The 27,469-nt window shown below is 40.0% G+C and overlaps 1 protein-coding gene across 1 annotated transcript in view; it reads right to left on the minus strand.

The window, feature by feature from the left end:
* Positions 1-27,469, minus strand: part of MGAM2 (maltase-glucoamylase 2 (putative)) — a 115,158-nt gene that overhangs the window by 34,785 nt on the left and 52,904 nt on the right. Inside the window, exons 26-35 of the mRNA XM_031664960.1 lie at positions 26,577-26,731; positions 25,375-25,543; positions 24,694-24,790; positions 24,125-24,237; positions 23,526-23,651; positions 21,082-21,210; positions 6,473-6,580; positions 4,401-4,463; positions 2,689-2,823; positions 1,000-1,084 (exon numbers count right to left, since the gene is read on the minus strand). Coding sequence (XP_031520820.1) covers positions 1,000-1,084; positions 2,689-2,823; positions 4,401-4,463; positions 6,473-6,580; positions 21,082-21,210; positions 23,526-23,651; positions 24,125-24,237; positions 24,694-24,790; positions 25,375-25,543; positions 26,577-26,731 — 1,180 coding nt within the window. The remainder of the gene's footprint in view (positions 1-999; positions 1,085-2,688; positions 2,824-4,400; positions 4,464-6,472; positions 6,581-21,081; positions 21,211-23,525; positions 23,652-24,124; positions 24,238-24,693; positions 24,791-25,374; positions 25,544-26,576; positions 26,732-27,469) is intronic.

The following is a 27,469-nucleotide window of genomic DNA, read 5'->3' on the forward strand; positions in this document are numbered from 1 at the left end:
ACATCAAGAAACTTGGATTCTAGATTCTGTCCCAAGATTACTCGTATAGTGTCTTTTGTTGTTGCTGTTTTTCTGTTTTGGGGTGTTTGTTTGTTTGTTTTGTTTTTGTATGTGTGGGGGGTGGGTCTCACTATGTTGCCCAGGCTGGTCTCAAGACTCAAACTCCTGGTCTTGAACAATCCTCCCACCTCAGCCATGGTACAGTACTTTTAGGAAGTAAGTCATCTCCTTCCTTGTTTCTCTGTTACATTAGATGATGCAACTTTCTGAGATCCTTTTGACCCCAACATTTTATTTTTGTTTGTACCACAGGATGACCAAGAAATATGCTGCATCAAATGTCTGTTTACATGGGCAGAGAGACTTCAGAAACTAAGTTTTAATTCTCTAATCCAAAGAACATCTCTGTAATCCTAGCACTTTGGGAGGCTGAGGTGGGCGGATTGCCTAAGCTCAGGAGTTCGAGACCAGCCTGGCAACACGGTGAAACCTCGTCTCTACTAAAACACAAAAAATTAGCTGGGCATGGCAGTGTGGGCCCATAGTCCCAGCTACTCGGGAGGCTGCGGCAGGAGAATTGCTTGAACCCGGGAGGCAGAGGTTGCAGTGAGCCAAGATTGCACCACTGCATTCCAGCCTGGGCGACAGAGTGAGACGCCGTCTCCAAAAAAAAGAACATCTCTCCGTGTGTGTGTGTGTGTGTGTGTGTGTGTGTGTGTTAGGGTTTATTTAAAATTATATCAATCCGTTCATAGTTATCAACGGAATCAAATGTATCACACATTGTGCGACTTCTTTCACACCACATCATGTCATTATTTCTTGCTTGATTAGGAATTCATTTACCTGCACTTATTCAAGGTTATCTTACTTGGGATTTCATGGCATGTTGGAGAATGCTTTCTGTCTTCAACATTAGGCTTCACTTTGACAGTAAAAGGAAAACTTTTAGAGTCTTTGAGTAGGGAAGTAAGTTGATGAAGTAATTATCTTACATACATGGCATATAGGGTGGGTTATTTAGCATTTCATCGCTGCAGCCCCTGACAGATCCATTCACAAAGTTTGATGGCTCATTCATATCCTGAAATGAGTTAACAAAAAAAGATCCCATCATGTCAGGGGCAGGATGGCTTCGGTTGTAGAGGACACTACCTCAGGGAGATGACTTTTGAAGCCCTCACCTCAGCTGGTGGTTTAGTTCACTGTGTTTAATCCCTGGCATTGACCTAAATGGACTCTAAAAATGTGTAGTTTAATTCCTGGCATTGACCCAAATGGACTCTAAAAATGTATATCGGCCAAAGTGGAGTGCTAAACTCCTTCTTGCTTACCTGGCATTTTAAAACTTACAAGGATTGTTTTTATAGTGGCAAAAATAGTGAGGTAATGCTGGATCCAGGACCTAAGGAAATCTCTTGATACAAATCCCCAACAGAGGTAGCCCATCTTTGTTTTTCTGTGCATGGATTATTCACTTTTTAATCTGTGGCCAGAGGTTACTATTATCTTCGTCTATTTTACCTTAGTCCAATCGCTTGGACTAATTCTGATATTGGCATAGCCCAAACACGAGGAGAGTTATCTCACTTTCTGCCATAAATATATTTCTGAAAAGCTGTACATAACTCAGAAACAAGTTTGGAAATAAAAACGTGCTTTGGGGAATTTATTACTTAAATGCAAGGAGTAGGGGCTCCTAAGGGAATGCTCGCTTCACACTTAGACAATGGAACAGTTAAATTTTTGCATGCCAGACTATTTTAAATAGGACATATTAAAGACAAATGAAAGTACTTGAGGAACTATTCACTACTTTGAATTACCCAGCTATAGCTTTCCCTCCACTGGAAAAACAAATATGACCCCAGAGTTCTCAGTACATCTTATTTTCAAAGCTGCCCACACCTCTTCACTGTCTGATTTGCCTGTTTGAGTTAATTTGTGTCCTTTCACGTGTCTACTCTGTGCCTAACTATCCCAAAGGTGCAGATGGCCAGGAAGGCCCCAGGAGTTTCAGTGGACTTTTGTCCACGGAATCACAAACTTCTTCCAGCCTGACCCAGCGTTGAACAGCCCTTCAGAGCTGGCTTAGAGCTTGCTTAAGATTTCAGGCCACTGGACAGGGGGGAAGGAAATCAGGACAGAAGAAAACATAGATAGAGTGGCCCTTGGACATATATCCCAGGGATATCTCAGGAAGTCCTGCTTTTAAGTCCAACTGGCATTTACAACAAACGTCTGAACAGGTCCTTTAAGCCATTCCCTCAGAGTTGTCTGCCCTAGTACTATGGTGAATGCCTACTTGCTCTCAGCTCCATGCCTCACCCACTCCCAGTTCTGCCCTGTAAGACGCCCTTACCAAAAGCTTTCAGGTAAATTTGGCCAATGGGGGATATTGGCAAGAGACTGGAGATGGGAGGTGATTTCTCCCTCTCTCTTTTGCTCTGGCATCTCCAGCAGTAGCAATCTCCTCTGTGGGCTCCCACTTCCACCAGACAATATGTCCCTGGGCAGATCAGCAATGGTCTCTGCTTCTCTTGGTCCCTGCACCTCGATTCTGTAACAGCATTTCTCCCTTTCATCTCTTCAGTCATATGTCTCTGCTTTGCTAGTCTCTCCTCCCCATGTTTTGACTTGCTAATATTCAAAAAAAAAAAAAAAAAAGACAACCAACGGTGCACTTACAATCCACAATCCATCAAACTTCAGGCTCTTCTCTGGTTCTCGAGGGTTTGCATAGAGCTCTTCTATCTCTTTCTTCCACCACGCAGCTGTGCTATTACGAAAGAAGTCAGGAAAGGCAACGTAGGCCTTGTAGAGCTGTAAGAATAATACACACTGTCACGGTTGGGGTCTCAGCCTATCCAGGGGACCACAAATGGGAGACGAACAGGAATTTGTGCCTGCCCAGATCAGTCTCTGCTCTAATCTCAGATCTGCTGCTGTTGCAGAGTTTACAACAGAAGCAGAGATTGGGGTCTGATTTCATTCTTTATTTTCTTAGAAGAAGGTTAGATTAAAATCCCTTTCAAATACAGGATTTGTTTTATAACCGGACATGTAATCACAAGACTGGTAAATTAGCAATGTCTAAACAAGTGAACTTTAGAGATGCAAATACTTTTTCTTTTTTTCTTTCTTTTTTTTTTTTTTACTTAAAAATCAGTGAATGTAGCAAAAGCTTTTTCTTTTTCTTTTTTTTTTTTTGGCAGGCCAGTTTAATTCTCAACATACATACTACTTGAAATTGCAGAAAAGATGCATATTCTATAGGCTACTTTTTCTGGATATTTCTATGCTTCATTATAGTTCGTCTTCAGAAAGACACTGGCTTTACTTAGAAAATCATTTTTTAAATTTTTTTAATTATTATTATACTTTAAGTTCTAGGGTACGTGTGCACAACGTGCAGGTTTGTTACATACGTATACATGTGCCATGTTGGTGTGCTGCACCCATCAACTCGTCAGCACCCATCAACTCGTCATTTACATCAGTTATAACTCCCAATGCCATTCCTCCCCCCTCCCCCCAGAGCAAACACATTCAAAAGCTAGCAGAAGGCAAGAAATAACTAAGATCAGAGCAGAACTGAAGGAGATAGAGACACAAAAAAACCTTCCAAAAAATCAATGAATCCAGGAGCTGGTTTTTTGAAAAGATCAACAAAATTGATAGACCACTAGTAAGACTAATAAAGAAGAAAAGAGAGAAGAATCAAATAGACACAATAAAAAATGATAAAGGGGCTATCACCACCGACCCCATAGAAATACAAACTACCATCAGAGAATACTCTAAACACCTCTACGCAAATAAACTAGAAAACCTAGAAGAAATGGATAATTTCCTGGACACTTACACTCTCCCAATGAGATCACCTGGACATGGGAAGGGGAACAAAAGATTTTTCTAAACCAGACAAATGAGATGAAGGAGGACTGTCATCCAGGGACAAGTAAACTCCAGAGTAGAGGGGATGCTAGATGACCAGGCTGACATGAACAACTTTCCTTCATTCAACTGACTTGTATTTTCTTTTGTATGCAGATAATTTATTAAAATTCAGTCTGTTCATAATGGATTCCCCTCTAGTGAGAAAATGCAAGACTTTGGTTCATTATTTTTCAAGCGACATAAAGTTAAAATAAATCACAGCTCATTAAAAGCACACTTATGAGAGATTTCATTGATGATTTCCTTCTACACATTTCCATGTTCACTGTTTGTTGAGCCTTCCACTCGAGGATCTCTTTCTGCCAAGAAACTAGTAGTGGATAAGCACCCTCAAGTTAGGGCTACTTAACTCAAGGGTTAGCTACTCATTCATCAGGATGAAAAACATAAACATCCAGATGTTTAGGGCAATGTTGACAAAAATGTATATACAACTGTACCTTAACCTGAGTTGCATGGTCAAGGGATCCATCTACAATTATATTAGGCAGATCTGGCCAAACCTAGAGAAAAAGAAGGGCAATTAAAACCTTTAAAGATTATTGCATACAGACTATGAGATATTTCATGTGTTAGACTCTGATGACTTGCATCTCCACAAAACGCTTGGGAATCTTTGCCATAAATTAAACTGTAAAGGCAGAATCTACAAAATTACATTGGGTCTCTTGATTCATTCCACATGTTTTCAAAATTCTATTTTTGAATTTAATAATTAACTGAATTTCTTTTAAACATATCCCTGAACAACCAACTTTCAAGTGATTTCTCAGATTTCTGATCTCCTTGTCATAGACCTATAACAAAATTCACAGTAAGTGTGAAGTATGACTCTAAAGAAATAAGATTGATTTCCATTCACAACCCATAAACCTCATCTCAACACTTTTAATCACTATCATGACTTATAGGGGACTCCAAGTATATGTAGCATTAAAAAAAATCCATAGCATCAACCAATTTTACCTGTAACTACCAGGACATTAACTATACACACCCTGATTAATTGATTCAATCAACAGACACTTACTGAGTACTTCCTGTATGGCAAGCACTCTTCCAGGATCTGTATTTACTGAGATTTAAGTAAGAAATAGTACTTGTTTCCTAAGAGTTCACAGATAGTACATAAATGCTACACTGTATGCTATACTGAAGGCAATATTACAGACAAGGGAAAATAGGAAAAACTAAAATAGTTACTAGCTGCTTCAAATGAGGTAAGATTTGAGTTGATCCTGAAGTGAAGATATTATCTAGGTAAGCTGAGAAGGTAATATTCAAAGTGAGCATGGGGCCAGGCGCAGTGGCTCACGCCTGTAATCCCAGCAATTTGTGAGGCCGAGGCAGGTGGATCACCTGAAGTCATGAGTTCGAGACCAGCCTGGTCAACATGGCGAAACTCCATTGCTACTAAAAATACAAAAATTAATCGGGAAGTGTTGGCGCACACATGTAATCCCAGCTACTCAGGAAGCTGAGGCAGGAGAATCGCTTGAACCTGGGAAGAGGAGGTTGCAGTGAGCCAAGATCATGCTACTGCACTCCAGCGTGGGTAACAGAGCGAGACTCAATCTCAAAATAAAAAAAATAAAAAAAATAAAAAGTGAGCATGGAATACATCCAGAGCAGTAGGAAGTAGCATAGTATAATTAAGGAACAGAATTTGAATCTAGGCTAAAAGCTACTATCACCTGAAATCCACCTAAAATGCTATTGGTATAAATCAGACATATGAAGATAAAGACTGAAGCCATAAAGATGAATTAAAGGAAACAAGAGAAAGAGGAGAATCTATAGGATTTAATGATTCATTTAGATATGAAGGCAGATTAAGCACAATAGGTCAAAGATGAATGCATGCTTTGCATGTAGGTGGCTGAGAGACACAGATTTCAGTGTCATTCTAAAAGGGATTCTTAATGTTTATTAAATGACCATGTGGAATAAATAAAGAGTGGGGACATCAGAGTATTTCCAGGCAATAAACAGTGCTCAATAATAATAGAGGATAAGATTTGTAACCTTGGTCTTATTAATGCTTATTGAGCTAATCAGCATCGGACAGATTTCTACTCATTCATAATTTATTGATTGTCCAATATATTTTCCAACATGTATCAAGAGCTGTTTTATTTCAAGACATTGTGATGTTTTTTTTTTTTTTTTTTTTTTTTTTTTTGAGACGGAGTCTTGCTCTGTCACCCAGGCTGGAGTGCAGTGGCCGGATCTCAGCTCACTGCAAGCTCCTCCTCTCGGGTTCACGCCATTCTCCTGCCTCAGCCTCCCAAGTAGCTAGGACTACAGGCACCCGCCACTTCGCCCGGCTAGTTTTTTGTATTTTTTAGTAGAGACGGGGTTTCACCGTGTTAGCCAGGATGGTCTCGATCTCCTGACCTCATGATCCGCCCGTCTCGGCCTCCCAAAGTGCTGGGATTACAGGCTTGAGCCACCGCGCCCGGCCAGGACATTGTGATGTTAATTAACTATAAGCACCTTCCCCAAGCCTTACCTTTCCCCAGACAATGTCACTGGTGTCAGGCCATTTGATGAACACGTCATTTTCCTGTCCTCTAATGAATGGGAGATACTGTGTCTCATTGCCAGAAATGGCTGGGTCCTGCAGTAAAAGAATTTCAAACAGCAAATGTGAGGAAAACATCTCTAAGAAAATTTCTCTCCTACTAGTTCATAGTGCAGAAGGAAATGGTGAATCGCAATACCAAAAATAAAATGAATTAAAATAAAAATCAATGATAATTTGTCTTATGTCTTACTGCATATATTACCATAGCCAATTGAAAAGAGATGGTGCCATGAGTACTCAACGTAAGATATAAAACCCTTATGCGGGGTAATCTCTTTCAAAGGGTATATAAATCTGTGTCAACAAATGAAGAAGCCTTTCTATATTAAAAAAATTTACCACCCAAAGCTATAAGTAATAAAATGAAAGGAAAGGGGACAATATGGCCAGCTAGATGCAGCTGGGAAGCACCTCTCCCACTGAGAAAAACCAAAATATTGAGTAAACCATCACACTTCAAACAGAGCTTTTGAAAGAAAACACTGACAGTCTATAGAGAAGCAATGCAAACACTGAGGTGTAAGAGGGAGAAAGCTGGAAATCCCACACAGAGTTGCTGAGTACCAGGACGCTCCTGGAACTGAACAGGTCCTAAGGAAGGGGTGAGTGAAGGGACACTCCCACTGCACACATCCAGGATCCTGGCTACAACAGACCCCACAAACACCATAGACATTTGAATTGGCAAGAGAAACTGCCTGGAGAGTAGGCAGAGGCAGAGTTCAAGCCTGTGCAGAGACCAGACAGGGCATCTACAGCAAAACACGACCATGGGGCTCTGAGTAGCTCTAGCCCCTGCTGACAGCTGAGCTGGGAGACGGCAGCGTTGTCTTTCCTGCAGAACCAGGGTGCATGTGATCTGCCTGCCACCCCTGTCTGCCAGCCCCTTCCAAGGCCACTGCTTGGCTGCCCCCAAAAGAGAATGCACACAGCACAGCCTCCACTGCCCTACCTGAGTTCTTTGCTGGTGGCCTGGAAGTACTCTGACCCCTAACAGAGCCAGTGCTTGACCCTAAGGCCAGAAAACAAAGTTGCAGGCCCAGTCCCAACCCACCAGAGTTTAAACACACAAATCAGGATTATCTAGCTGAGATTGGAACAGGAATTAAAAGAAATTTAAGAATGTGTAAGCAAAAACTCAGTTGTATGTAAGAAAACCCAATTTCCCCTGAAGAAGAGAAAGAGCTGGAGTGCTTTAAAATTAACTGTCTGTTTTTCTGTGGCTAGTGAGCTTTATCTCTCCTTTTCCCAGGCGTTGTGAAGACCCCGTTTCTCTAGCTGTGCAGATGCGAGGTCACTAGACAGATAATCTCAAGTCATAAAACACGTTGTTCCTTGAAAAGTAAGAAATAATGTAATGCATGTCTTAATTGAATAACTGTCTTTGTTTCTCACTTCTGTAATATGCTTCTCCCTGCAGAGATCTCTCTCTGCCCCACAAAATGCTTAAAAGGTAGCTTGACTCTTTGTTTGGGGCTCAGTCCTTTGGATGTTAATCTGACTGGGTCAGTGCACCTAAATAATTAAATAATTCCTCCTCAACACCTCGGTCTCTCTGATTCCTTAATTATCCCACTGCAAGATCTGTGGCTGAGGCTTGAGGAGAGGAGAAGCCCCACTCTCAGAACGCTGACGAGAGTGAGGTATGGGCTTGTGTGCTGGTGTGGGAGTTGGGCATGCCTCCTTCTGCAACAGTGGTCTGGGAGGCATGTAATCTATTTACCAGCCACAGCCTCTGCCCAAGGGAGCTCCACAGCCCAGAACATCTAACAGACCAACAATCTGGGTGCAAAAGGCTTGGGACAAAACTAGATTGTCAGGGCAGCTACTGGGGCAGACATTGCAAGGAGACTCAGTCGGGGGAGAGCAAGCTGAGAAGTCCCCAAAGCCATCTGCTGTGCAGAAAATACTGGATCATGGCACCATATCAGCTGCACCCCTACAGCAACACTGCGGTGCCTGGGGATCTTCTGCCATTGAACCACTGCATCAACAGATCACCCCCCAGACATACCCCACAACCCACTCCAACTCTGCCAAGTACAGAGGACCAACAGGGAGCTGCAGTTCTTATGGTGACCTGAACTTTGGCTCAGGCTGCCCCTAAGAGGGAAGAGCATAGCCTGTCAGGGATTCCCTTGGGGCTAAGGAAACATAGGCATGACATCAGTGATTAGAGGGGGCTTCCTCAAGCACCAAAAATCGACTTGGCAAGGGGGCCATCTCTGGATCTCCCATCTCCCTCACCCCATAGCACTATTGGAAATGTACTGAAATATGAAAGAGGCATGCAGCTGAGTAAGAAGCTATTTTCTGGTAATTACTCTTAAATATCATCTACTGTATTGTAACCTAAATTACACCACCAAACAAAATTATTTTAGTATACACTGCCTGTGAAATCCAATGCAGGAATTCAGCCACAGACAAAGATCTCTGAAAGAGCCCTGGGCCTCTGAAAGCACCCAGAAATGAAGCCAATCAACTATATTCAACATACACCACAGTCAAACCCTCAAGGAAAATAAAGACTATAAAGGCAAAAAGCCATATCCAGAAGACAGCAACTTCAAAAAGATAAAGGAACATCTGCCCTCTCAGATGAGAAAGAATCAGCACAAGAATCCTAGCAATTCAAAAAGTCAGAGTATCTTCTGACCACCAAACAATTTCACTAGCTCCCCAGCAACGGTTCATACCCCGATTGAAGTGGCCTAAGTGACAGATATAGAATTCAAAACCTGGATGACAAGGACACTGAACAAGATTCAGGAGAATGTTGAAACTCAATCCAAAGAAGCCAGTAAAATGATCCAAGAGGTAAAAGATAACAGAGCCATTTTAACTGAATGACTAAACTGAACTTCCTAAACTCAACTTCTGGAATTAAAACAAAAAATTATAACACAATTGCAAGTATTAACAACAGAATAGACCAAGCTGAGGAAAGAATCTCAGTACTCAAAGACCAGTCCCTGTAAACAACTCAGTCAGAAAAAAAAATATTTTTAACAATTTTTAAAAATGAACAAAACCTCTGAGACGTATAGAATTATGTAAAGAGGCCAAATCTGGCTGCGTGCGGTGGGTCACGCCTGTAATCCCAGCACTTTGGGAGGCTGAGATGGGTGGATCACGAGGTCAGGAGATCGAGACCATCCTGGCTAACATGGTGAAACCCTGTCTCTACTAAAAATACAAAAAATTAGCCAGGCATGGTGGCGGGCACCTGTAGTCCCAGCTACTCGGGAGTTGGGAGGCTGAGGCAGGAGAATGGCATGAACCCAGGAGGTGGAGCTTGCAGTGAGCCGAGATTACGCCACTGCACTCCAGCCTGGGCGACAGAGCGAGACTCCGTCTCTAACAAAAAAAAAAAAAAAAAAAAAAAAGAGGCCAAATCTATGACTCGTTCACATTCCTAAGAGAGAAGGGGAAACAAAAAATTATTTGGAAAGCATATTTGAAGATATCGTCCATGATAATTTCCCCAATCTTGCTAGAGAAGTCAACATGTGAATTTAAGAAATTCAGAGAATCCTTATGAAATATTATGCAAGATGATCATCCCTAAGACACACTAGGAAAGTTTATAGCCATAAATGCCTATATCAAGAAGTTAGAAAGATCTCAAATGAACAATCCAACTTCACAACTAGAAGAACGATAAAAACAGGAACAAACTTACCCCAAAGACAGCAGAAGAAAATAAATGATCAAAAGCAGAGCAGAGTTAAACAAAATTAAGACTCAAAAATTCATACAAGAGACCAACAAAAGCAAAAGTTGCTTTTTGGAAAGGATAAACAAGATTATAGGCCACCAGCTAGATTAAGAAAAAAAGAGAGAAGATACAAATAAGTATAATCATAAATGACAAAGATGACATTACAACCAGTCCCACAGATATACAGAATATCCTTAAAGATTTTTATGAACATCTCCATGCACACAAACTAGGAAATCTAGAGGAAATGAATAAATTCCTAGAAACACACAACCTCCCAAGATTGAACCAGAAAGGAAATAAAACCCTAAACAGACCAATAATAAATTCTAAAATTGTATCAGCAATAAAAAGCCCAGCAACCATAAAAAAAGTCCTTAACCAAATGAATTCACAGTAAAATCCTACTAAATGTACATAGAGCTGGTACCAATCCTACTGAAATTCCAAAAACTTGAGGAGGGATGCATCCCTAAGTGATTCTACAAAACCAGCATCATCCTGATACCAGTATCTGCCAGAGACAATAAAAAAAGAAAACTTCAAGCTGATATCCCTGATGAACACAGATGCAAAAATCCTCAACAAAAAATTAACAAACGAAACCCAGGAGCACATCAAAAAGTTAACTGACCATGTTCAAGTAGGCTTTTCCCCATAGCACTGGGATGCAAGGTTGGGTCAACATAGGCAAATCAATAAATGTGATTCACCATATAAACAGAATTAAAAACAAAAGCCATATGATAGCTTCAATAGATGTAGAAAGAGCTTTTGATAAAATCCAACATTCCTTCCTGATAAAACCCTCAAGAAATTAGGCATCAAAGGAAAGTATCTCAAAATAAGAGCTATCTCTGACAAACCCACAGCCAACATCGTACTGAATGGGAAAAAGCTGGAGGCATTCTTCTTGAGGACTGGAACATGACAAGGATGCCCCCTTTCATCACTCCTATTTAACATAGTACTGACAGTCCTCGCCAGAGCAATCAGGCAAGAGAAAAAAAATAAAACGCATCCACATAAGAAAAGATGTCAAACTGTCTCTCTACACAGATGACATCATTCCATATCTAGAAAACCCTAAACACTTTGCCAACAGGCTCCTAGAACTGATAAACAGCTTCAGTAAAGTTTCAAGAAACAAAATTAATGTACAAAAATTAGTAGTTTTTGTAATTCAAGAAACAAAATTAATGTACAAAAATTGTAGCATTTCTATATATATATATATAACATCAATAATGTTCAAGCTGAGAAATCTCAAATTAGAAATCTCAAGTTAGAAAGACCTCAAATTAACGATCCAGCTTCACACCTAGAAGAACTATAAAAACAAGAATGTTTTATAGTTCATCAAGAATGCAATCCCATTTACAACAACAACAGAAAGGATAAAATACCTAGGAATACATCTAACCAAGCAGGTGAAAGACCTTTACAAGAAGTGCAAAATACTGTTGAAGGAAATCAGAGATGACACAAACAAATAAAAAAACATTTCAGGCTCGGGGGGCGGAGCAAGATGGCCGAATAGGAACAGCTCCAGTCTCCAACTCCCAGCGCCAGCGACACAGAAGACCGGTGATTTCTGCATTTTCAACTGAGGTACTGGGTTCATCTCACTGGGGAGTGCCGGACGATCGGTGCTGGTCAGCTGCTGCAGCCCGACCAGCAAAGCTGAAGCAGGGCGAGGCATCGCCTCACCTGGGAAGCGCAAGGGGGAAGGGAATCCCTTTTCCTAGCCAGGGGAACTGAGACACACAACACCTGGAAAATCGGGTAACTCCCACCCCAATATTGCGCTTTAAGCAAACAGGCACACCAGGAGATCATATCCCACACCTGGCCGGGAGGGTCCCACGCCCACGGAGCCTCCCTCATTGCTAGCACAGCAGTCTGTGATCTACCGGCAAGGCAGCAGCGAGGCTGGGGGAGAAGCGCCCGCCATTGCTGAGGCTTAAGTAGGTAAACAAAGCTGCTGGGAAGCTCCAACTGGGTGGAGCTCACAGCAGCTCAAGGAAACCTGCCTGTCTCTGTAGACTCCACCTCTGGGGACAGGGCACAGCTACACAACAACAACAACAACAACAACAAAGCAGCAGAAAACTCTGCAGACGCAAACGACTCTGTCTGACAGCTTTGAAGAGAGCAGTGGAGCTCCCAACATGGAGGCTGAGATCTGAGAACGGACAGACTGCCTGCTCAAGTGGGTCCCTGACCCCTGAGTAGCCTAACTGGGAGACATCCCCCACTAGGGGCAGTCTGACACCCCACACCTCACAGGGTGGAGTATACCCCTGAGAGGAAGCTTCCAAAGCAAGAATCAGACAGGTACACTCGCTGTTCAGAAATATTCTATCTTCTGCAGCCTCTGCTGCTGATACCCAGGCAAACAGGGTCTGGAGTGGACCTCAAGCAATCTCCAACAGACCTACAGCTGAGGGTCCTGACTGTTAGAAGGAAAACTATCAAACAGGAAGGACACCTACACCAAAACCCCATCAGTACATCACCATCATCAAAGACCAGAGGCAGATAAAACCACAAAGATGGGGAAAAAGCAGGGCAGAAAAGCTGGAAATTCAAAAAATAAGAGCACATCTCCCCCGGCAAAGGAGCGCAGCTCATCGCCAGCAACGGATCAAAGCTGGACGGAAAATGACTTTGACGAGATGAGAGAAGAAGGCTTCAGTCCATCAAATTTCTTAGAGCTAAAGGAGGAATTACGTACCCAGCGCAAAGAAACTAAAAATCTTGAAAAAAAAGTGGAAGAATTGACGGCTAGACTAATTAATGCAGAGAAGGTCATAAACGAAATGAAAGAGATGAAAACCATGACACGAGAAATACGTGACAAATGCACAAGCTTCAGTAACCGACTCGATCAACTGGAAGAAAGAGTTTCAGCGATTGAGGATCAAATGAATGAAATGAAGCGAGAAGAGAAACCAAAAGAAAAAAGAAGAAAAAGAAATGAACAAAGCCTGCAAGAAGTATGGGATTATGTAAAAAGACCAAATCTCCGTCTGATTGGGGTGCCTGAAAGTGAGGGGGAAAATGGAACCAAGTTGGAAAACACTCTTCAGGATATCATCCAGGAGAACTTCCCCAACCTAGTAGGGCAGGCCAACATTCAAATCCAGGAAATACAGAGAACGCCACAAAGATACTCCTCGAGAAGAGCAACTCCAAGACACATGATTTTCAGATTCACCAAAGTTGAAACAAAGGAAAAAATGTTAAGGGCAGCGAGAGAGAAAGGTCAGATTACCCACAAAGGGAAACCCATCAGACTAACAGCGGATCTCTCGGCAGAAACTCTACAAGCCAGAAGAGAGTGGGGGCCAATATTCAACATTCTTAAAGAAAAGAATTTTCAACCCAGAATTTCATATCCAGCCAAACTAAGTTTCATAAGTGAAGGAGAAATAAAATCCTTTACAGATAAGCAAATGCTTAGAGATTTTGTCACCACTAGGCCTGCCTTACAAGAGACCCTGAAGGAAGCACTCAACATGGAAAGGAACAACCGGTACCAGCCATTGCAAAAACATGCCAAAATGTAAAGACCATCGAGGCTAGGAAGAAACTGCATCAACTAACGAGCAAAATAACCAGTTAATATCATAATGGCAGGATCAAGTTCACACATAACAATCTTAACCTTAAATGTAAATGGACTAAATGCTCCAATGAAAAGACACAGACTGGCAAACTGGATAAAGAGTCAAGACCCATCAGTCTGCTGTATTCAGGAGACCCATCTCACACGCAGAGACATACATAGGCTCAAAATAAAGGGATGGAGGAAGATTTACCAAGCAAATGGAGAACAAAAAAAAGCAGGGGTTGCAATCCTAGTCTCTGATAAAACAGACTTTAAACCATCAAAGATCAAAAGAGACAAAGAAGGCCATTACATAATGGTCAAGGGATCAATTCAACAGGAAGAGCTAACTATCCTAAATATATATGCACCCAATACAGGAGCACCCAGATTCATAAAGCAAGTCCTTAGAGACTTACAAAGAGACTTAGACTCCCATACAATAATAATGGGAGACTTCAACACTCCACTGTCAACATTAGACAGATCAACGAGACAGAAAGTGAACAAGGATATCCAGGAATTGAACTCATCTCTGCAGCAAGCAGACCTAATAGACATCTATAGAACTCTCCACCCCAAATCAACAGAATATACAATCTTCTCAGCACCACATCGTACTTACTCCAAAATTGACCATATAATTGGAAGTAAAGCACTCCTCAGCAAATGTACAAGAACAGAAATTATAACAAACTGTCTCTCAGACCACAGTGCAATCAAACTAGAACTCAGGACTAAGAAACTCAATCAAAACCGCTCAACTACATGGAAACTGAACAACCTGCTCCTGAATGACTACTGGGTACATAACGAAATGAAGGCAGAAATAAAGATGTTCTTTGAAACCAATGAGAACAAAGATACAACATACCAGAATCTCTGGGACACATTTAAAGCAGTGTGCAGAGGGAAATTTATAGCACTAAATGCCCACAAGAGAAAGCAGGAAAGATCAAAAATTGACACTCTAACATCGCAATTAAAAGAACTAGAGAAGCAAGAGCAAACACATTCCAAAGCTAGCAGAAGGCAAGAAATAACTAAGATCAGAGCAGAACTGAAGGAGATAGAGACACAAAAAACCCTCCAAAAAATCAATGAATCCAGGAGTTGGTTTTTTGAAAAGATCAACAAAATTGACAGACCACTAGCAAGACTAATAAAGAAGAAAAGAGAGAAGAATCAAATCGACGCAATTAAAAATGATAAAGGGGATATCACCACCGACCCCACAGAAATACAAACTACCATCAGAGAATACTATAAACACCTCTACGCAAATAAACTGGAAAATCTAGAAGAAATGGATAATTTCCTGGACACTTACACTCTTCCAAGACTAAACCAGGAAGAAGTTGAATCCCTGAATAGACCAATAGTAGGCTCTGAAATTGAGGCAATAATTAATAGCCTACCAACCAAAAAAAGTCCAGGACCAGATGGATTCACAGCTGAATTCTACCAGAGGTATAAGGAGGAGTTGGTACCATTCCTTCTGAAACTATTCCAATCAATAGAAAAAGAGGGAATCCTCCCTAACTCATTTTATGAGGCCAACATCATCCTGATACCAAAGCCTGGCAGAGATACAACAAAAAAAGAGAATTTTAGACCAATATCCCTGATGAACATCGATGCAAAAATCCTCAATAAAATACTGGCAAACCGGATTCAGCAACACATCAAAAAGCTTATCCACCATGATCAAGTGGGCTTCATCCCTGGGATGCAAGGCTGGTTCAACATTCGCAAATCAATAAACATAATCCAGCATATAAACAGAACCAAAGACAAGAACCACATGATTATCTCAATAGATGCAGAAAAGGCTTTTGACAAAATTCAACAGCCCTTCATGCTAAAAACGCTCAATAAATTCGGTATTGATGGAACGTACCTCAAAATAGTAAGAGCTATTTATGACAAACCCACAGCCAATATCATACTGAATGGGCAAAAACTGGAAAAATTCCCTTTGAAAACTGGCACAAGACAGGGATGCCCTCTCTCACCACTCCTATTCAACATAGTGTTGGAAGTTCTGGCTAGGGCAATTAGGCAAGAGAAAGAAATCAGGGGTATTCAGTTAGGAAAAGAAGAAGTCAAATTGTCCCTGTTTGCAGATGACATTATTGTATATTTAGAAAACCCCATTGTCTCAGCCCAAAATCTCCTTAAGCTGATAAGCAACTTCAGCAAAGTCTCAGGATACAAAATTAATGTGCAAAAATCACAAGCATTCTTATACACCAATAACAGACAAACACAGAGCCAAATCATGAATGAACTTCCATTCACAATTGCTTCAAAGAGAATCAAATACCTAGGAATCCAACTTACAAGGGATGTAAAGGACCTCTTCAAGGAGAACTACAAACCACTGCTCAGTGAAATAAAAGAGGACACAAACAAATGGAAGAACATACCATGCTCATGGATAGGAAGAATCAATATCGTGAAAATGGCCATACTGCCCAAGGTAATTTATAGATTCAATGCCATCCCCATCAAGCTACCAATGAGTTTCTTCACAGAATTGGAAAAAACTGCTTTAAAGTTCATATGGAACCAAAAAAGAGCCCGCATCTCCAAGACAATCCTAAGTCAAAAGAACAAAGCTGGAGGCATCACGCTACCTGACTTCAAACTATACTACAAGGCTACAGTAACCAAAACAGCATGGTACTGGTACCAAAACAGAGATATAGACCAATGGAACAGAACAGAGTCCTCAGAAATAATACCACACATCTACAGCCATCTGATCTTTGACAAACCTGAGAAAAACAAGAAATGGGGAAAGGATTCCCTATTTAATAAATGGTGCTGGGAAAATTGGCTAGCCATAAGTAGAAAGCTGAAACTGGATCCTTTCCTTACTCCTTATACGAAAATTAATTCAAGATGGATTAGAGACTTAAATGTTAGACCTAATACCATAAAAATCCTAGAGGAAAACCTAGGTAGTACCATTCAGGACATAGGCATGGGCAAAGACTTCATGTCTAAAACACCAAAAGCAACGGCAGCAAAAGCCAAAATTGACAAATGGGATCTCATTAAACTAAAGAGCTTCTGCACAGCAAAAGAAACTACCATCAGAGTGAACAGGCAACCTACAGAATGGGAGAAAATTTTTGCAATCTACTCATCTGACAAAGGGCTAATATCCAGAACCTACAAAGAACTCAAACAAATTTACAAGAAAAAAACAAACAACCCCATCAAAAAGTGGGCAAAGGATATGAATAGACATTTCTCAAAAGAAGACATTCATACAGCCAACAAACACATGAAAAAATGCTCATCATCACTGGCCATCAGAGAAATGCAAATCAAAACCACAATGAGATACCATCTCACACCAGTTAGAATGGCGATCATTAAAAAGTCAGGAAACAACAGGTGCTGGAGAGGATGTGGAGAAATAGGAACACTTTTACACTGTTGGTGGGATTGTAAACTAGTTCAACCATTATGGAAAACAGTATGGCGATTCCTCAAGGATCTAGAACTAGATGTACCATATGACCCAGCCATCCCATTACTGGGTATATACCCAAAGGATTATAAATTATGCTGCTCTAAAGACACATGCACACGTATGTTTATTGCAGCACTATTCACAATAGCAAAGACTTGGAATCAACCCAAATGTCCATCAGTGATAGATTGGATTAAGAAAATGTGGCACATATACACCATGGAATACTATGCAGCCATAAAAAAGGATGAGTTCGTGTACTTTGTAGGGACATGGATGCAGCTGGAAACCATCATTCTCAGCAAACTATTGCAAGAACAGAAAACCAAACACCGCATGTTCTCACTCATAGGTGGGAACTGAACAACGAGATCACTTGGACTCAGGAAGGGGAACATCACACACCGGGGCCTATCATGGGGAGGGGGGAGGGGGGAGGGATTGCATTGGGAGTTATACCTGATGTAAATGACGAGTTGATGGGTGCAGCAGACTAACATGGCACAAGTATACATATGTAACAAACCTGCATGTTATGCACATGTACCCTACAACTTAAAGTATAATAATAATAAATAAATTAAAAAAAAAAAAAAAAAACATTTCAGGCTCACGGACTGGAAGAATTAATATCATTAAAAAGGCCACACTTCCCGAAGCAATTCATAGATTCAATGCTATATCTATTAAACTACAAATGTCATTTTTTGCATAATTAGAAAAACTATTCTAACATTCACATGGAACCAAAAAAGAGCCTGAATAGCCAAAGCAATTCTAAGCAAGAAGAACAAAGCTAGAGATATCACATTACCCAACCTCAAAGTATACTATCAAACACCTACAATTATTATCTGATCTTCAGAAAATTTGACAAAAATGAGTAAGAAGGAAAGAATATTTTATTAATAAATGGTGCTGGGATAACTGGCTCACCATATGCAAAAGAATGGTATTGGACTCCTACCTTTCACTGTATACAAAAATTAACTCAAGATAGATTAAAGACTTAAATGTAAGACCTCAAACTACAAAAATCCTAGAAGAAAATCTAGGAAATGTTCTTCTTGACATTGGCCTTAGCAAATAATTTATGACTAAGTCCTCAAAAGCAATTGCAATGAAAACAAAAATTGACAATGGATCTAATTAAAATAAACAGCTTCTGCACAGCAAGAGAAACTGTCAACAGAGTAACGAGGTAACCTACCAAATGGGAGGAAATATTAGCAAGTTATGATTCTGACAAAGGCCTAAAATCCAGAATATATATGGAACTTAAATCAACAAGTCAAAAACAAACAATCCCATTAAAAAGTAGGCAAAGGACATGAACAGACACTTCTCAAAAGAAAACATACAAGTGGCTAACAAACATATGAAAAAATGCTGAGCATAACTAATACAGAAATGCAAATCAAACCACAATGAGATACCATCTCACTTGAGTCAGAATGGCTTTTGTTGAAAAGTCAAAAAATAGATGTTGGGGGGGCTGTGGAGAAAAGAGAACACTTAACACACTGTTGGTGGGAATGTAAATTAGTTCGTCCACAGTGGAAAGCAATTTGGAGATTTCTCAAATGACTAAGAATTGATCTAACATACCACCCAGCAACCCCAGTACTAGGTATATACCCTAAGGAAAATAAATTAATCGCTCAAAAAACATATGTACTTGTATGTTTATCACAGCATTATTCACAAGAGCAGAGACATGAAGTTAACCCAGGAGCCCATCAATGGTAGATTGGATAAAGAAAATATGGTAAATATATATCATGGAATAGTACACAGCCATAAAAAGAATGAAATTATGTTATTTGCAGCAGCGTGGATATAGCTGTAGGCCATTATTCTATGTGAATTAATGCAGGAACAGAAATGCAAATACCACATGTTTTCACTTATAAGTGAGAGCTAAGTATTGTGTACACATAGACATAAAGGTGGGAATAAGAGACACCAGAAACTACAAGAGAGGAGAGGGAGGGAGTGGGGCAAGGGTTGATAAACTACCTGTTTGGTACTATGTTCACTACCTGGGTGATGGGTTCCATCATACTCTCATATGGTTTGGGTCTGTTCCCACCTAAATTTCATCTTGAATTCTCATGTGTTGTAAGAGGGACCTGGTAGGAGGTAATTGAATCATGGGGGCAGGTCCCTCCCTGCCGTTCTCATGATAGTGAATAAGTCTCATGACATCTGATGGTTTTAAAAAGGGGAGTTTCCCTGCACAAACTCTCTTCTCTTGTCTGCCACCATGAGAGACATGCCTTTCACCTTCTGCCATGATGGTGAGACCTCTCCAGCCATGTGGAACTGTGAGTCCATTAAACATCTTTCCTTTGTAAATTGCCCAGTCTCAGGTATGTCTTTATTGGCAGCATGAAAACAGACTAATACATACTCCAAACCTCAGCATTACATAATACACATTTGCAACAAACCTATATATGTACATACTGAATCTAAAATAAAAGTTAAAAAAACTTTAACCCTGAATTATTTAAATAAACAAATAAATAAGATGTTAAAAACCCCTATAGGAATTTAAATATGACATAAGTGATTTTTTTCCAATGACATAGAAATCTATTTTTACAAAGAGAGTTGAGAAGTAAAAGAATGTATTGGTGTTTCTCCATACAATTCTTGAGAAAAACTTTTGCTAGTGTTTGGAAACAACTCCTGGAGATAAACCAGGTTAATAAGACTTAATCTTCAAGCAGAGAGAGCCAATTTATTGTGTTTCCAGAGTATAATAGCAATATTCCTCAAAAACATGAAACTTCTTTATTGCCCTCTATGTCCCAATGTGTCTATCTAAAGTAGCTTCCCCTGTTCACTCCATCCCATACCTGCCCCAATTATTCTCTATAATATTATGCTGTTTCACAATTGTCATATAAATCACTACTGTCTGAAATTATCTTTTCAAATGTGTATTGGCTCTCTCCCTCCATTAGAATAAAAACTTTGTAAGAAAAAGGGCACTGTCTTGCTAATTTAGACTATGCATGCACCCTCACACATGCACACACAACTTGTAGAAGAGTGGTTTTCAAATATTGTGTTCAATAAATACATGAATTAGTAAGTGAACAAAAGTCACCAAATAATGCTGTAATTTTTTGGAAGCTAGAAGGGAGAATCATTTGCAGGTAATTACCTCTGCATTTATCAAGACGCAGCTTCCTAGTAATATAATAAATTGGTATTCTGGATCTTAACTCAATTGTAAGTTCAAGAAGAAATGTCACCTGAGCCTTACCATTTCTGAGTGATGATACAACGTAAGAGATTTTTGAACCCCCTGAGGTAAAGATGAGACTAAGATACAGCTATTTTTCCTGAGACATAGCCTGAAACAGTAAGATGCCCCTTTTTTTTTTCTATCTTCAGTGCTTCAGCCCACAGTTGTTCTAACTCTACCAAGAGAACAATAATTATATTCCAGTGACAGTTATGGAAAATAAACATTATAATGTATCATATTTTAAAAGCCCCTTTTCATTTCTTTCTTTCGTTTGCTTTTAAATTAAAAATAATAATTATAGATTCACCACAAGAAGTTGCAAAACAAAAAAAAAGTACAGAGTACAGGAATATTTCTTGTACCCTTCATCCAATTTCCCACAATGGTGCTATTTTTAAACCATGAATATGGAAACATAAAGTAGGATCTAATCTGTCTCAATACCTACCAAAATGAGAATAAATCTCATGCCATTTTTCTTCATTTGCTCAATCAGAAGACTGAGGTTTTGAAAGTTGGCACTGAGGGTGAAATCCAGCTTCCGGTTCATGTAATCGATGTCTACATGCTGGACGTCCTGCAGAAAGAAGCAGCAAGGCGCTTGGAATCCTGCAGAAGGTGCCCTGCAGGTCACACTAACTGCTCTGCCAGGCCCCTGGTCCTGGTACCTGCCTGCCCCAGTCCAGGCCCCTCTTCATTCCTCATTTCATTACTTCCCTCTGCTGACTTTTCAGTTATGCAAATTTAAATTGCTTTCTGATGCCTGCATGCAGTTCACCTGTGCCCATTCTTCTCCTTCTGTTTCCCCAGTTGGAACTCTATCCCCTTTCCTTTCCTCAATTCATGTCTTTCTTACTCTTCAAATCTCAAACTCAGTCTATCAAACAAAGTTCTAATTGAAATGTTCAAGGGTAGAAACTGGGACTTTCCTAGGAAACAAACAGGATTGTATATCTGGGTTTTTTTCTACAGTAAATATGGCTGATTGAAAACTCTCAATAAACTAGGTACTAAAGGAACATATCTCATAATAATAAGAGCCATAGATGACAAACCCACAGCCAATATCATACTGAATGAGCAAAAGCTGAAAGCATTCCCCTTGAAAACCAGCACAAGACAAGGTTTTCTCTCTCACCACTCCTATTCAGCGTAGTATTGGAAGTTCTGACCAGGGCAATCAGGCAAGAGAAATAAATAAAAGGGTCAGGCACGGTGGCTCATGCCTGTAATCCCAGCACTTTGGGAGGCCGAGGCAGGTGGATCACCTGAGGTCAGGAGTTCGAGACCAGCCTGGCCAAGATGGTGAAACCCCGTCTCTACTAAAAATATAAAAAAAAAATTAGCTGAGTGTGGTGGCCTGTGCCTGTAGTCCCAGCTACTCAGGAGGCTGAGGCAGGAGAATCACTTGAACCCAGGAGGTGGAGGTTGCAGTGAGCCAAGATCGCACCACGGCACTCCAGCCTAGGCAGCAGAGGGAGACTCTGTTTCAAAAAAAAAAAAAAAAAAAAAAAAAACAGAAACAGAGAGAAAAAAAAAACAAAGGGCATTCAGATAGGAAAAGAGGAAGTCAAGCTATTCATATTTGCAGATGACATGATCTTGTATCTAGATACTAGATCTTGTCATATAGACAAGATCCTATATATAAAACTCCATCATCTCAGCCCAAAACTTTCTTAAGCTGATAAGCAACTTCAGCAAAGTCTCAGGATACAAAATCAATGTACAAAAACTCTACCATTTCTATGCACCACCAACAGTAAAGCCTAGAGCCAAACCACAAATGAACTCCCATTCCTAATTGCCACAAATAAAATACCTAGGAATACAGCTAACCAGGGAGGTGAAAGATCTCTACAAGAACTACAAACCACTGTTCAAAGAAATCAGAGATGACACAAACAAATGGAAAAACATGCTCATAGATAGGAAGAATCGGTATCGTTAAAATGACCATACTGCCCAGAGCAATTTATAGATTCAATTCTATTCCCATTAAACTACCATTGACATTCTTCACAGAACTAGAGAAAATTATTTTAAAATTCATATATGTAACCAAAAATGAGCCCGAATAGCCAAGGAAATCCTAAGCAAAAAGAACAAAACTGGAGACATCAGACAATCCCACTTCAAACTATGCTACAGGGCTACAGTAATCAAAACAGCATGGTACTGGTACAAGAACAGACACATAAACCAACGGCAAATAATAGAGAACCCAGAAACAAGACCATACACCTACAACTATCTGATCTTCTACAAAACTGACAAAAACAAGCAATGGGGAAAGGACTCCCTATTCAATAAATGTTGCTGGGAAAACTGGCTAGCCACATGTAGAATGGAAACTGAACCCCTTCCTTACACCAACATACAAGAACTACATTATTTTATAGCTTTCTTGAATGTCTAGATTTCTCTATGCAGTACCAACCTAGGTTTCTGCACATGAAACTTGCTCAAACCATGATAATTGAATAATAACTAAAGTGGTTAATATTTAGTAAAAAAAAAAAAAAAAAGAAAGAGGTTGCTTCTTTTTAGCCCAAAGGGATAATCACCTGCATTGCCATATGACCCCAGGTGAAACTTGTTTGGTAAAACAGAGACTTGTGCATAAGCCAAAATTTGGAAAAGAATAAACCAGTATGTTATTAATGTTGATTACTTTGGTAAGGTATATCAATGGATTTTTTTCATCCTGTAATTTTCCTATTTTCTAATTTCTGTTTGATAAGTATATAGTATTACAGTATATACAAAGAAAAAAATTCAACCTGGATATATCAAGTTATCTTTGATAAGAACATCATAGCACTTCTAATATAAAATTAGCCACAAATTCCTGTAACTGATTACACCTCGGGCTGAGTGAGGGTTTCATACATAGGGAATCTGGGCTGCCACCATTGCATCATACAAACTGGAGATTTCAGCATCATTCTCGTATCCATAGCGACTCAACTGGAATCCCAAGGCCCAGTATGGAATCATTGCTGGCCGACCGATCAACTAGAATAAAAAGAAAAATGCATCCAGATGGACTTCTTAGGGAAGAAAAAAGGTGGTTGACTTATACTTGAATCAACTTGAGTGTTTCTGCTAAGTACTGTCTAAGAGGCCTCACCCAAGAAAGATAAGAAAGTACAATAAATGTGGAGCAACTACGGACATGCAGAATGATAGAAACATTGTAATTGGATTTTTTTTTATATTCCAGAGTTTTCATTCTAGGAAACCTGAGATTTGCTGGTTATTACTGATTAGCAATTCTTAGATAGGCTGTTTAGCAGGTGAGGGACACATGGGATATTAATGTGGCTTTACAGAACCATAATACTAAAATATGATTTCAGCAAAGGCAGTAATAATCTAGTAGTGACACTCAAGGGTCAAAAGAAAAAACTGCCTTATCTCAGTGCTAATAATGTGGTAATAGCCAATAAATATTTGACAATATATTGATAGACAGAATGGCTTCTAACCTCGGTGTATTGCTGAGTTACAAGTTCAGGGGTTGGCCCCAAAACAATGTAGAAGTCCAAAATCCCTCCGGTGGTGCGGTATGTCAGGGCAGGGGTGGGCTGTAATGTCACATCTGTAAGAAAAACAACATACATGAGGCACATCCTTGGAGGTGTAAATCACCCAGATAGAAAACCTGCTCTAAAATTTGCTTTCTTCACACTCTCTCTTTGATACCTGCCTTCTCTAGAAAATCTCTCATTCATTAGAATCAGAGGTGTATTTGCAGGTACCCCAAATGTAATATGCAACCTCAACTGCTTTTATCACTCTGTGAATAGGAGCCAAAGTTTCACAGTAAAATACGCTATGCCAGAGTAGGAGCCATAATTGGTCAAAATTCCACACTTAACACCTGATCCAGAGTTCTTAATAAATCTTGAATAAATAGATGAATAAATGGAAAGTCAGTTTATTTGTTCCATTTCCCTTGCCCCCTGAATGCCTCTATTTCTATTGATAATCCAGGTCAAAATAGAGTGGTTACAGCTGTTTCTGGTGGTGCACGGGAGCTGTGCCTCTGCCTTACCCATGGCATTGCTATTTAGCAGGAGCACTCCATGGGCACTACCATCCTCCTCCAGTGCCATGTAGTAAGGGTGGACACCATAGGAATTCTTCTTGTACTGGGAGTCACGAGGGTAATAAACAAAAAGAAAGTTCAAGATATTGTTTTCATACCATAACCCAAACAGCAAACTCTTACTCATCATTAAAGATTCAGCTCAATGTCATGTCCTTTGTTGGGCCTTCCTTGACCCTCCCTTCTACTCCAAGTTAAAAGCTGTGTCTTCCCCACTTCATGCCTTCCTCATTTACTATTATTTAATTCAATGATATATTATGACATAACCCAGTGATTCCACTATGCTATCACTATTTCCACTTCTATTTCTCTCACTAGCCTATAAGCCTCTGGAGAGCAAAGAGAGTGTCTTATTAAATCTATAGCTAAGCACTTAGCAATGTGCCTGACACATAGAATATATTAAGTAAAAGTTTGTGAGATAAATAAAATCCATAATTGACAGAGGGAAATATATATATATATATGCCTTTTCGGGACAAAAGAATGTGACATATGGTCTGTTACAACTGAGAGCAGAATATCAGATGAAGTTGATGAGTAAGGTATCATATATAAGCATAAGGATTAAAAGAGATTTACATTGAGAGAAACTGATTGCTAAACTTATTCCATTGTCCCTACCGCAGGTGGCTCATCGCGAGCAAACATCCCCCATGTGTTCCAGTTCATGTTTCTTCTGAAAGTCGTGTGCTCAGTTTCCCCAAAGCCATAGATGTACTGAGAGGGCAGACGCGTAGAAATGGAGAGAAACATGTCATTGAAGGTGAAGCCAGGAAGTTGAGAATCCCAACTGCAACACAAAAGCAGACCACGCTGAGCTGGAGACCACTGGCCAGAGCTACTTGGAATGTGTTTGGAATGTCTAGTTGATTCCAAAGCCTCCTTAATTATTGCAGGTTCAAATACTGTGACATGACCCAGAGGTCATAACAATGGCCCTGACTCAGGACCAAAGTTCCATGTTCACATTTCTGTTCTGTGGTTTGTCAGACTGAGATCTCCTTTTCTGGGTCCTTGAGAGCAAGGGCCATGACTCATTCTTCTATTTATTTCAAGTTCTCAGTGCCTGGCTTATCGGCTTGAGTAAATATATAAATAAACAAATAGGGTTTAAGCAAACTTTCCAACAGAAAAATGTGAAACTCTTAGAACAATTTCTCTTGAGTTAGTCAAAGGACTTCTTACCAAAGAGGGCAACAGAGAGGAAATCACTCGCATAGCCAAAGAGAAAAGACATACACAGGAAGGCAAAGGTGCACGCACAGGTGACAGCTTCTACTGGGACAGGGAACCTTGCCCCAGGCAAAATCCAGACCTTCACTTCATTCTATTCAGCAGCAGGACAAGAGATGGGAGATGACAATTCCTTTTATGCTTAACATTGTGAACAGGCTTGAAGGCTTCTGCGTCCACAGAAGCAAACATTACAAGAAGTTATTTCTTTCTCCTTTTTAACATTTGTCCCTCTCTCCTGCCTCTTATTATTTCTTAATGAGACACAATACGGAACTCATTTGTATCTTAGTTTATCTGCTGTACTTATTAAGTAGAGTTTTCTGTTTTACTTAAGAACAATAAGTAGAACATGTATTTTTCTTTCTCTGAAATCAAACAATACTTCATTTCTTTAAACTTTGATTATTTTTGTTAATGACTAACCAAAAACAAATTACCCATTAAAACTTGGGAAAAATAGATATACTCTAACAAATGCACACATATTTCCATTGCGTCTCTGAGATTAATATTTCACTTGAATTAACTGTAACCACTGTAATTAAATCTAGAACTACTCTAATTAGAACCAAATAAGTAGTGCTTACATCACAGTGCTGGAGTTTTTGCGTTGGATCTGGATTCCAAAAGGATTGTTCTGAATCCTGACATCATACAAATGGTTTTCAGGGTCACCAACTGGTTGGGGAGGGGTGTTCAGTGATACTGGAACCTCATACCTTTTATTACTGGGGTCATAGATCTGGCAAGAAGAAAGAAGAAAACTTTCTTGTAGGGTCTCAGACCTAAAACCCCTCATGCCACCCCATATAATTCAGTTTCCACGTTTTTGACCAGTTTGTACCATATCAGTAGGCATCAAACATCCCCAAGCAAATGGGTGTGAGGCCTGCCTGCCCACTGTGCCCCATACAGATGCTGACGTTCAAAAATGCCTCAGTAAAACCCATTCAAAGCCAAAGAGGGCTCTTCCTCTAAAGAACTTGTGATAGAAGGGGATAGAATTTCATACATAGAATGTGTGTGTATATGTTTGTAAGTGCGCGGCATGCAGACATGTATGTGCATAGAACGGTGTAAATTTGTATGTGTGTATGCATGTTAGGAATTAGAGAATTGAGTTTTCATGTAGACTCTGAGATCTCCTTACTGGTTGAGCTTCCAGATGTTGCACAGCTTTCCCATTCCTAAAGTTTCTTTTCTGTATCCACCCCTTGTTCCTACTTACCTAACAGGACTGACATGTGGGAAGAATAAAAGGAATGAAAAATGTTATGCAAGGACAAGGAGTATCACCATTATGAGTGACTATCCTCTTCCTCATATTATTAGCCCCAAATATGTGGTTAGGTGAAGGGTTTTTTTCTTTCTTTCTTTATTTTTATTATTATTATTTTTAGATGGATTCTCACTCTGTCGCCAGGCTGGAGTGCAGTGGTGCGACCTTGGCTCACTGCAATCTCCACCTCCTCCGTTCAAG

Source organism: Papio anubis, chromosome 4 (genome assembly GCF_008728515.1).
Source record: "Papio anubis isolate 15944 chromosome 4, Panubis1.0, whole genome shotgun sequence".
Taxonomy (NCBI): Eukaryota; Metazoa; Chordata; class Mammalia; order Primates; family Cercopithecidae; genus Papio; species Papio anubis.